The following is a 13,028-nucleotide window of genomic DNA, read 5'->3' as shown; positions in this document are numbered from 1 at the left end:
TGTCGACCAGTTCTTGTAGTAGGATGGGGTTTGACAAATGCCTTTCCAATCCGACTGCTTTCAAGTGGCCGCATAGATTTTGCACCACTAGTCCGAAACTCACCAGTGTCTCCAATCGATCCGCCCGTGGAGCTGGAGTTGCCCTCACCTTAGCGATCATATTGTTGACGATCTGTTCCGGACGACCATACAGTTGCTGAAGTGTCGACAAAATTTGAGGCACCGTTGACGGGTGGAGCAAAAAGCTGCTGACTGCATCTTTGGCGGAACTTCTAAGGCTACGCTGCAGCCGCAGAAGGTTTTCTGCGTTGGAGTAGCCGCAAATCTTCGTCGAATGCTGGTAGCTGCTTATAAAAAGCGGCCAATCTACAGGATCACCAGAGAAGATTGGCAACTCCTTAGTGACCACTTGCCTGGCTGCCAATTGTTGAGACGATGGTCCAACTGTCAGATTCGGTACAAAACGTTGATTCGGAATCCACTGTGGATGAACTTGCGGAAACCCAGGGTCCCCAAAGCTTTCCTGTCGACTACTTGGAAAACCTTCGTTAACAAAGGGCGAAGGAGGTGGTGGAAAAGGAGGAGTATGATGCCGACTGTTCCCTGAATTATCTACCCTAGGCCTTCCAGAACTTATGTTTGGGTAAGCTAATTCTGGACTATTGTTGCCACTTACCGACGATTGACCTTCGTTACGTGTTTGAACGACATCTTCCAACTGCTGAACTTCGTCACGTAACGCCCAGTAGTCCTTTTCCGCTTTACTTCGCAGACGAATCGCTTCTTGCTCCCGTTGACAAGTGACTACTAGTTGGGACTGCAACTGCTGTTCCGTAGCCCGCAGACGCTGGATCTCACTCTCTAGCTCTGCATTCTGCCTCTGAATTGTTGCCTGTTCCCGATTCCGATGTTCGAGTTGAATCCGCAAATCCGCTTCCGATTGACGAATCCGTTGCAGTTCTTCGACGTGTTGGTTTTCCAGGTATTTGATGGTGTTCTGAAGCGCTGATAGCTGACGACCGCGACTTTCGAGCTGAGTACGCAGACCTTCTTCCGATCCCTGCATCCGCTTCGTTTCCTCGTCGTACTGTGCTTGCAAAACCTTCAACCGGTTAACCAGCTCCAACTCTCGCTTACGTCTTGTTTCCATCTCCAACTCGTACTTCGTCTTCAGTTCTTGGATATACTCCACACTTCGTAGCAACTCGACAGCATGCTGGTTTCGAAGTTTCCCGGTTTCGGAGCTCCATTTTTCGTATGATGGTATGTCAATACGTTTCGCTTTCGGGACAGCGCCGGTCTTCGAAGTAGTCGCTATACTGTCCTTTTCTTCGAGAAGATCGATGAAGGGCTTCAGATCGACGAATGGCATATCGGTTCGATCTTTTCTATCAAGCTTCACCACGGCCAATCCAAGAGCGCCTTCGATAGAATCCTCCGAATCCTCGCCAATCGTGACACTTCCTTCAGTTCTTGGGATTGATTCCACCTCTAATCCCTCGCCAAACGTTTTAGGAACAGCAGATTCCGAAACCTTATTTGGTGTCGATGAGCAGTGCACTCCCTGCGCTACGCCGGATGCCTTTTGACGTTGATTGTCATCTACAGATGTTGGCACAGGCGTCTGACTAACGACGACCTTACCGGAACTCTCGGCTGCCTTGTTCTGCTTCACCCAATCTTCCGTCCTTCGCGCACTCCTCTGGCTACTTCGCAAGCTGCGTACACTTTTTGCATCTTCTTCGTCTTGCCGGTTTAGCAATTCGTGTTTCTGAGCAATAAACTGCTTGCCACGCTCGAGCTTTTCTCGAAGTTCCTTCTCGTTCAACGCTCTCTCCATGTTGATCTTCTCCTGGCTCAGCTCATCGATTAACCTGCGCTCTTCTTCCAGACGATTCAACTCACGACTTGTTCTAGCCCTGCGAGCGCTAGAAGTGCTCGAAATTCCACTGGCAATACTCAGTGCTGGGTCAGGAATACGAGGAACGCAGGTCGTGCAAGAGAAACTAGCCGTACGTACCGTAGCAGTGTTGACGTTGGCACACGAAAAATGGTACCACCTGTTACAGTTCTGGCACTCAACCATAAACCGCTCAGCGTCATTTGACCGCTCACATCCACCGCATTCACGGTTCTCACCTCCACCGTTGTCCACAATCGATGCCAAGAACGAATCTTCCGAAGAACGATTCGACACCTTATCGTCTTCTTCGGTCTGGAGGTTAGCATTTACCTGCTCAATGGCCCTCCTCGTTCGCAACCGTGTTTGCCGAACATTCGACGGGAAATCCATCTCACTTCGGATGAATTCTTTAAGAATCTGTTGCGACAGATTTTCTCGGAGTTCTTCCAGCAAAAAACAACTCAGAGTTGAGTGTATATTAGCTTAAAGCTAGAATGCATTTATTATTATTAAGAAAGCTTTAGAAACAATTTGTGTAATCTTACTCACAATTCAGTCTCCGTTTTATGTGTTTAATATATGTCACAACAGTTCGTGAAATTCTTATTATTATTCTGTAATTAGTTTTATGTTTAGTAATTTAATGTAGGTATAAATTCAAATAAATCACCTTATTATTTTAACTAATTCTTCCGCTTTGCTCAAATATTAACTTTCCTATCACTGTATCATAAGATTTGTTTACATTCTTTTATCTCATATCCCTTATCAGTCCTTATTGTTCTCCCTCTCTCTAATCTGTCCATCATCACGTTTGACGGCTTGGGTTCACAGATCAACCGTTTGGTATAATGTGGCGCGTTAGCTACCACTACTGGTAACCGATACAAGGGGCTGTTGCGGCGAACATTAAGTATTACATAATTTTGTTTAGATCATAATCTTTACATATCTAGAATAAACAATACGGATGCAACGTAAAATGAAGGCATACAATCTCTGATCACGTCTTCCTTCGGAACGGCTTGTTAGTCCCCGGTCCATGAGATGATGGGTCGATAAGTAGGGAGGTGTGGGAGTCCTCCCTGGCGTCGGTAGCATTAATACTCAGAAGGTAGAACAAGATCGACGGAAAGCAAATCAAGGAAAAACAGCGTTAAATGAAAAAGTTACGGGCTTTTTTCGGTGTCCGTTTATAAAGTGAACAGTCCTTACTGTGAAAAATTAATCTGTGCTTAAGTAGGTCACTATTCCCAAATTAGCTCCATGTTTAAGTTTAAGCGATGAAGAACAATGAGGTGGACCACACAATGGTTGCTACCGGATTGGGCGATCTTCAGAGAAATATCGATCTTGACGGATCGATCTTATATTTGGCTCTAGAATCGATCCACTGACTAAATCGGTACCAAAGAATCGACCTTTAGGAGATCGATTTTTTTATTTTTATTTTAATACGCTTGTTTACGTTGGTACCCCAAGAATTTATTTCTTGTATAATATTCAATTAAATTTTGCCGTGCCGGTTAGGAGCAATGAGCCTAGGAGAGAGGTAGTGCAAACTATCATATGTTGCTGTATTCGTAAATATCGGAAACGTAAATAGTGATGTCATTGTAGGGAGCTATGCTGATGTTGACGTTATGTTCGTTAAATTTACCACGCAGTCTGGGGTGAGAGTAAATCGTTTTTTCGATGTAAATACACTTAAAAATTTACCACCTATTTTTTAAGATCGAAAAAATCGAAAGAAGAGATCGATTTTTTCGATCTTTTCGTGAACAAAGAATCGATCCGAAAAATCGGAAATCAGGATGAAAAAGATCGATCTTCCCAGATCCAAGATCGCCCAATTCTAAAATAGATGATCGCATGACACATATCGAGAATGGCCTGCTTCTGTCGACAGCCAAGTAAACACTCCTTGAAGAATCTTTCCTGATTGTTATGTGAAGAGATTCATCGGATCTCAATGTAAAATTCCAATGAGTTCTGAGGAACATTTCATGTTATTTACGAGCAGTGGTCCATGACAATTAACTATTTCTTTTGCTGCTAGTTCTAGATTTTTTTCGACACACAACTTAACACATTTTGTTCTAATTAAGTTATCTGGCAAGTTCAGAGAATAAGGGCTTTAGCCTCACATATGTGTATGTTAAGGGTCCCAACAGCGTAAGGATTTATTAGGAATGTTTATTAGAAAGTTATGAGCTTGACAATCAATATTTTAAGCATTACACAATTTTGTTTAGATCATAATCTTTACATATCTAGAATAAAAAATACGGATGCAACGTAAAATGAAGGCATACAATATCTGATCACGTCTTCCTTCGGAAGGGAAGTAAAGCCGTTACCCCGGTCCATGAGATGATGGGTCGATAAGTAGGGAGGTGTGGGAGTCCTCCCTGTCGTCCCTGTCCTCCCTGTCGTCGGTAGCATTATAGGTCATACTCAGAAGGGAGAACAAGATCGACGGAAAGCAAATCAAGGAAAAACAGCGTTAAATGAAAAAGTTACGGGCTTTTTTCGGCGTCCGTTTATAAAGTGAACAGTCTTTACTGTGAAAAATTAATATGTGCTTAAGTAGGTCACTATTCCCAAATTAGCTCCATAAGTTTAATTTTGTATTTCAATTTGCGCTTATCCACAGCTCATTAATGGTAGGTGCTATCGACCACGCGCCTCCATTCGATGAATCATTATCCGTAGGTTTTGACTCTAGCTGGGGGTGCGCATTTTCACTTCTCCCTTTCACCTCTCCCAGGAGGACAGAGGAAAATTAAAAAAAAAACACGCGACCGCTAGTTAGTATCGTAAACTACTGTGAAGGATGCATTTCAACGAACATGGAAACCTGAAAACGACCTCTCTTCCCAAGAAATTACCTGGTATCGAAAAATTGGGGAAACACTCACCTAAATCAGGCATCGAACTAGAAGGCTCCTCGTGAGCGCTCTTCATCTTGGGCATCATGCCGCCACCACCATTCCCACCCATGCTGCCACTACCGGCACCCTGTGGGGGTGGTGGGGGTGGAGGCTGCATCGATGTCACGTGGTGCTGTTGCTGTTGATGCTGATGTTGCGACTGATGGTGATGGTGATGATGATGTTGCTGCTGTTGTTGCTGAGCCACCATAAGCGTTGCCGGAGGTGGGGGCAAATGCTGTTTACTACTAGACACCGCGGAATGCGGAGGAGCATCGATTATGATGGTGTTGGTGGCAGTAGAGTGATGTAGTGGGGGTGGAGGCCTACAAGGATTGCTATCACCTCCGCTACTGCCGGCGTTGGTTATGATTAGACCATTCGAATTCGGAGAAGGCGACATTACAGGACGATGCGGTGAATCCTGATGCGGGTGGTGAGATGGAGACGCATGGTTATGATGAAGGTCATAGAAACGACCATCCCGTATGACGTGTACTTCCTGTGCCTGAATAGGTGCCACATTTTCACATGGCTTATTCGAAGACTTTGCGATTATTTGAATCCTGGCCCGATCCTGCTGTTGGTGATGACCATTGGAGGTCACCATCGAGGATGACGCAGATGCCGATTGGGGAACGCCAATTGCTAGTTTGACAGATTTCTTCGGCTCCGCACTACGTGGTGAATACATTATTCGCTGGTTGTCACCTATCACGAATGTCTTTATTTCCAGTGAATCCTTCTCGTCCTGAGCGAGTTTGTTTAAGCACTGCATTTTACTAGATAATTTTCTTCTGTAATTACGACACTGGCACTGGCTCTGACCGAGCGACACACTATTCTACATTCTCCTTTTCTCTCTTTTGCATCCACGAACTTAAAAAGAATTATTGATAAATTAGAGGCCTTTCGTGAAAATAAGGAGCTGAACTTGGCCTCTGTCTCGGTTCGGAAAAAATAATTCAACATTCAAACACACACGAGTTTTTTTCTCACCTCACTCACCACCACATAGCAGTAGGCACGGATAAATCGAATATTTTCACCATACTTTGTGTGCTCTCGTTGTTTTTTGCTCCCCTTCCTGCTCGCTTACTCTGATGTGCGAACCGAGCGCGCGAGTTCAAGGTCAATATTTTCGGAAACTCAAAATAAGATCTGCTGCCGCCTGTGTGTACACCAAAACATACACACCGATGTCAGAGTGCTGTTGACTTGTAAATCACGCATTAAACACAAAAATAAAACCAGCACATAAACACACTGAACCAGCCAGCCAGCCTACTCGGTTGAGAGGGAGCACGTACATATAGAACGAAACCCAAAGCGTATATATGTCACTGACACCGAGAGAGGGCCAACACTCACGAAACAAAAACAACAACAACGCCCGTCGTATGCACCGAGCACTCACTCATACACCTTCAAGTGGGGTGGTATCACATTTCAGTCGAGCACCCTTCCGACTTACAGCAACGATAAACTGTGGCAATAGAACTCGCTATCCCTTTACTTACAACTCAGGACCAGTTCACTCGGTTACTGGCATTAATGTGGTCGAACGAACTCAGCATGCCATGAACCAGCAAAGGGTTCTCACGTCATGCTCGCGTGCTGGTTGCTATGACGGTAGTCCTTGGACGTATCCTTCACAGTCTAATTCAAGGCCTTCTGCGCGCTCACTTCGAACACATTTCTTTTCCTTCCTTCGTTTCAATCCATGCCCTTTCCCAACCTGCGTCCATGAGCTAGTTCACGTTCAATGTCAATTTCGAGACTTTTTCTTCGATCTAATCGCTTTTCCGCTCCAAACCACAGCCCACCATAATTTTCACCGGGCGTTCACGGTTCCGTCACACTCGTGCCACCCATTTTCGTTCATACTATCATGATTTATTAATATTCACCGCCTGAAAACCATCGAAACGACTCATCTGCGATGTGACCATTTGACGTTTGCGAGCTGAACACACGAACCAATAGCGTCAATACTACATGTGCACTTTTGTTTCTGTTATTATTTTCCTACACTGGGGAATCCACGCCGTTCTGTTTTGCCGTTTCGAGTGCGAGCCAAAAATCGCGAAATCGCGCTCCTCTGCCCTGCTGCTGCTGTCGCTGCTGCTCGCTGCACGCTGAGTACGAAATTCTAAAAAAAGACACGGGAAATAATTTTCATGGTCAACATTTCACCTTGAATAAGTTTATTACTTTTATGATTGAATTCGCGAGCTGCGAGAGTTTTGCACATGTAGAGGAGTGTCTCAGATACGAACGATTTTACACAAGCAAACCATGATCGGTGGTCGCGTCCGTCGCATGGCCTGCTGGCTGGTTGGTTGATACCATCAGCAGTTCCGTGCTACACTATGCGAACGGCCCTCAGTGACTGTATAGAATTTGCTGTGTACGGCGGCGGTGAGCAGATGAGTGTATACTAAATCGACGGCCATCAGGGATGTAGCAGCCCTGGTTAGTGGTTGCAGGTGTTATTCAATATAGCAAGACTGCTACCAAAGAACAATCAATTGCGACAGAATTAATAGTTTATTTTCAACCCACTTCAAAAGTTGTTCGCTAAGAGGTTCAATTACATTATAGAAATTTTAACAAAAAAGTAACTGAAATTATTTTGAGAAATTTCTCAGAACTATAAAATACAAAGCTTTGCCGAAGAAACTATCCTTGTAAGCCGCTCCGTTCAAAATATAGATTTGAATGCCACCTATGCGGCAGAAATACGAACTAATCAGAAACAACCAAAAACTGGCTCTTTGTTAATTAAACGACTTTGTCGAAAACTGCAAATCTGTAGGATGCATACCCAAGGCGCTAGAGGTTTTGGCCACGCTACCGGGATCGCTGCCCCACTGTGCGTCGTGATCGGGCTACTCTGTCCACTTTCAAACTTTGTTGAATCAAATGAAGTAGATTATAGAATCGATTGAATGTATATTCTTGTTACTGGGACTGCTTTGACAGAATTTGGACAAATTCAGCTGTCGAACCCTTACATTTAGGTTGAATCCTTCATTTTCTCAATTTTGACGTTCTTGTTCTATGGGATTTGACGTGCTATGCTGAATCAATAGGAAAACTAACAGATTGCTTGGATATTCGATTTTCATGTTGGTATTTGCGTATGTTCAGTAATACCTTTCTGGACGACCAGTTTTTTTTTCCTTTATAAGGTCATTGGTTGGTTTGCCTTTCTGGACAACTAGGACCACAGTTGGAGCGGTGTATTTAAGCGAAATAAAAAAAAACTCCCACAGTAATTCAACATCCCCATTACAAACTTCATTATCCATTATCGCGATCCCTATACCTTTATTAACTATGAATCTACCAATCGGTAAAAAATCCAAAATGAAACACCCTCAAGGACATGGGTCATCAGATCCAAATGACACTTTTGCTTGCAGTTGAGATTGCTCGTATTCTCTGCTGAGCAGCAAAGTTTTTCACTGTTCACTGGCTCCCTCGCATTTCTTTTTCCATGCCGTGGAGGGAATTTTATTGGAAATCAAATTAGATAAATTTGTCCGTGCGCACATATTTTCAAAAATAAACTTAGAAGGTTTGTTCAATCTTCTGATTAGATTCCAATGTGCTTTGAAAACCTGAATTAATTTTTTTTCTTGAATGTGAAAATTTGAAACATGGCCGTTATTAGATTAATTGTCCACAATAACAGTGAATTTTAAATCACTGAATTGATTGTTAATTATTATTTTTTCTTTATTTAGGAGTAATCTCATACTAAAAATCAAGTTCTCCGTTTATCGGTTGTACCAGAATAATGTTTTTGATTATGTGTTTGCTTGATATGCTTTTATAGTACGCGCTAAAAATTCTTTAAAAATCCTTAAAGCACACACTTAGTTTAGTTTGTTGGCAGTTTTTGCCTAAATTAGCACAATCGAGCTGCCACAATAGTTGCTTAGGTTTCAGCAAAAGTGACGTTTGATTGTTCAATCTAGGAAAATATGTCGCTTCATCTCAGCAAGCAAAACGTAATTTATGCTGAGATGTCATTAAAACTTGTTGCTGAGCACTACTCGCTATTCCAAAACTATCAAAATTTGAGTAGAATCCACTCAGATCGGTCAAAACTAAACCTACCTAAAAATGGGTTAACTAAGTTGAGAGAGACGTTTTGACAAATGGAAAACATCGATCGAATTCAGGTCGATGTTCACCATTTGTCAGTTTGCCAGTTCTGACTAAGTTTACCCATTTTAGAGTAGGTTCAGTTAATAATAAATAATAATAATAATAATAATAATAAGATGCTTATGTTACGTTCCAAGATTGCAAATCCTTATTTCAACTAAAACAATGACACCCTAATGAATAATGACACCCTAAGATATAATGATCACATGTTTTACGTTTAAATTACACGAAGAGGTTGCAAAGTATATGTAAAGTATATGGTCATATTTTCTAATAATTCCATTAATCCGAAAATCATTAGAAATTAGTATTTTCAACCTTACTGCGATCACACTATAGCCTATATCACGTATTATAGAGTACAGTGGGTTCTCGATTCTGGCAACAAAACTTCTCCATCTATGTTGCCATGAGAACTGAAATGGCGTAATATCATTAACAAACAGTCCCCTCAGACTATAGCTGGTATTCTGTAATATAAGCTAACGTAATAAATCAAAATACCGTATGCGTGATAATGTTTGCACCATCTTACAAATAAGGTTCCCGTTTCACCTGTGCATATAATGCCTTGGTTTTCTTTGCATGCACGTAACCTATAGCTCATACCGTAGTAGGCTGTGTATAAAAGAAAATGATTTACTTAGTTTGACAGTTGCACCATGACGAAGTGGCAGCGTATTCGTGATTTGTCCCACGCGCAAATGTCGCAAAAAGACATTTCAATCGCCGTGGAAGCGTCCCGGTGGACCGTCAAAAGGGGTTTAGACCGAGAAAAGAAAAGACAACTATCCGCGAAGGTGGCCACAGGTCGTCCGAGGTCAGCTCGGGTTCCGAGGTTTATCGCTGCTATCAAAAGGAAGATTCGGGTGAATCCAGTACGTTCAATAAGGAAAATGGCTAAGGAACACGGGATCAGTGACTTTATGGAAGATCGTAAAGGAAGATTGCGGAGCGAAGTCGAGGGCACGGAAAAAAAACTCACATGATTACCAACCGCATCCGGGAGCTACCAGTCGAACGATGCAAGAAATTCTTGAACTTCCTTAAGCGAAAAAATACGGTAATCCTGTTCACCGATGTTTAGTCCATTGCAGAATTTATGTATGGGCCCAAATTAGGGGCATTTAGGCCGACATTACATCCATTTCCCCTATATTAGTTCTCTTCCGGTAAAAGACGTGGCCGACGAGCACAAGAACGTGTATCTGACCAAGCATCCTGCTAGCGTTATGGTGTTTGGATTGGTTACTTCCGATGGCAAAAAAATGGACCCTGTGTTCATTCCAGAAGGCGACAAGGTCAACACGGAGGTCTGCATCGGGATTTTAAGTAAGTATGTTCTTCCGTGGATCAAAAAACAGTACGGTCCGAAGCCTTCTTCTTCTTCTTATTCGCATTTCAAGCTTATTGCATACGCATTAAAGCTTATTGCGTGCTCTCAACTAGATGCACTTCCACAGTTATTAATTGAGAGCTTTCGATGCCTGTACCATTTTTGCATTGGTATAATTGTGTGGCAAGTCCAATCATACTTCTATGCCCAGGGAAGTCGAGAAATTTTCCAACCCGAAAAATTCCTAGACCGGACCGGGAATTGAACCCAGCCACCTCCAGCATGGTCTTGCTTTGTAGCTGCGCCTTTACCGACTGAGCTAAGGGAGGCCCCAAGCCACATGTTGTATTTCAACAAGATGGGGCTCCGTGCCACACCTCGAACCGCACTCAGAAGTGGTTGCAGGAACATCTTCCGTTCTGGGCGAAGGATATGTGGCTGCCATCCAGCCCCGATCTTAATCCGCTGGATTACTCAATATGGCGCGTCATGAAGGCCAAGGTCTGTTCTAAACGCCACCCGAGTACAGTAAGCCTCAGACAAACATTGACCCGTACCTGGAGAGAAATGGATCTAAACTACATTATTAGAACCTGCCGTGCATTCCGAAAGCGTGTGGAGGCCGTTATTGCAGCAAGTGGAAACTCGATCGATGATTATCATAGTTTAAGACTCTGAGAAACATCCCCCCTTTGAATAAATAAAAAAAAAAATCGAAAACGAAATTTTTGAGAATTTTTTTAAATTTTGACATTGCTCAATGGTGCAAACATTATCACGCATACGGTATATATAGAACAAACAATATTCAGTACAAAAAGCTCTATCTTTTACATGTCCATTAAGAACCCGATTTTGTCAACCCCTTTGTAGAAAATCTTTTCTCATGTTCTACGAAGCCCATGCGATTGTTCATTGGTTTTATTGTACCACAGTATACCTTAAACATCCAGCATGAAGATGAATGAAAAAGATTTGGAAATACGGTTATGTGAAATTATTGCTGCACTGACAAAATCGGGTCATTAGTTTTTGCAAATACTTTAATTTTTTCGTTGATATTTTGAAACATTTGCAATTATACCTATGTTGACTTGTTCCTTGGTTTTAACTTGTTTTGCGTTCCACAGAGTTTATTATATGAAAATATTTAACCCAGTTTCCTGCAAACCCTTCCTTTGACATTAAAAATGCTTACATAAATTAGAAACATTGATTTTGATTCGCCAGCGTTGTGTATGTTTACATTAAGACCTGATTGTTTCCAAAATCGAGATATCACTGTAAAATATTAAATGAGCATTTACAAGATAGGCTATATTACGTAATAGCAGTTATAGTCTGAACGTAGTATAAGAGAGTAATTTCATCAAATGTAGTATAACTTTTCAAAAAATACAATTTCAGAATTACAATTGATGTGTTGCCATACACAAATATGACTCAAGACATGCCAAAATCGAGAGCCATCTGTTATTATCGAAAGCCATACCAGAGAAAACTTTATGACGATGCTAACATCAATCCTAATATAGGTTGTATTGTGACCGCGGTATTTCTCTTTTATACATTACCCAACAAAAATCCTCTTATCTTAACTTCCACTGCTAAGGACTTCAAGTAAACACTTCAAAACAAAAGCTTTGCGTCGTCTACGCCCCCACCAACAAACTACAACCCTGTCTTTGAGTTCTCCGTCTCACAAAAACAAAAAGCATAGTTTTGTCGTTTGACTTTATCACTCCTTCTGCTCCTCTCTGTGCAAACATCTCGCACTCACTTATCCCACTTTCAGCCACTAAATGCAAAAACTAGAATTCTGCTCACCTCACTGCTCTCGTCAACAAGTTCACACGTAAAGAACGCCGATCAAAGCTCAATCCGCTCCTCTTTCGCCACTCCGTTCGCAGGCAGCAGCAGCTTATCCTATTGGCGCTCTGTTTACACTAATTGACGTAGGCATACGCGAGGATTAGTCTTCGTAGAGTCGCACTTGTCTCATTAGCATTTCTATCAGTTGCTTTCACACACCGTCTACACATTCCAGGGGGAGTCTTGGACTTCTCCAGATCGATTTTAGTCCACCAACGCACACAGGTTCTCTACAGCAACACACAGTCCATAAAAGTCCAAGGACACAAGCTGCCAACCAGCAACCCGCAGCAGCACACACTGTATCGCCAAATATCCAGGAAGCGATTTCACTCACAGGGAAGCACTGCCGCTCACTCTTCAAAGGATCAAAGTAGTCCACGGGAATATCCTAGTAGTCCTTGCGGGCAGGGAAACCTTTGATTTTCTATTCGTTAATGAGTATTGTCAGTTTCCATTAATAAAAAAAAACATTCGCAAATCTCAAAGAAAACCGAAACCGAACAACACACGTAGAACAAGGAGTTTCGAAAGTACACGAACAGAAGTTGTTTGAGTTACAAGTGGATTCTTAACAGGGAAGAACGCGAGCGGTGTTCGCGAGACCAACCAAAGTACCAACCAATTCACCCAAAAGATTTCCCTTTACTGTCGCTTTCATTGAAAATGAATAGGTGATGTACCACCACACAGTCTGACCGACCTAACAAACATTCCGGTCTCCCGGCACTTGCAGAGACGACGGCCACTGCGACGACGACAAAACATGCAGAGAGAACCCAATCGACCCGCTCGAGTTCTC

General features: G+C 42.5%; 1 protein-coding gene across 2 annotated transcripts in view; it reads right to left on the bottom strand.

Annotated features, from left to right (window-relative positions):
- Eip75B (Ecdysone-induced protein 75B) overlaps nt 1–12,316 on the bottom strand; it is a 134,073-nt gene extending 121,757 nt beyond the window's left edge. Inside the window, exons 1-2 of one of the 2 annotated variants that reach the window (XM_065227011.1) lie at nt 12,182–12,316; nt 4,825–6,988 (exon numbers count right to left, since the gene is read on the bottom strand). In XM_065227011.1, the coding sequence (XP_065083083.1) occupies nt 4,825–5,614 (790 nt within the window). In that variant the 5' untranslated portion in view covers nt 5,615–6,988; nt 12,182–12,316. Of the gene's footprint in view, nt 1–4,824; nt 6,989–7,050; nt 7,070–12,181 lie in introns of those variants that run through there. The other variant, XM_065227012.1, reaches the window with a different exon arrangement.
- Nucleotides 12,317–13,028: the final 712 nt, after the last annotated feature.

This window comes from Ochlerotatus camptorhynchus, unplaced genomic scaffold (genome assembly GCF_037179485.1).
Source record: "Ochlerotatus camptorhynchus isolate MF236.1 unplaced genomic scaffold, CSIRO-AGI_Acam_v1.1 ptg000265l, whole genome shotgun sequence".
In the NCBI taxonomy this organism is placed as follows: Eukaryota; Metazoa; Arthropoda; class Insecta; order Diptera; family Culicidae; genus Ochlerotatus; species Ochlerotatus camptorhynchus.
This window is presented reverse-complemented; position numbering and strand designations above follow the sequence as displayed.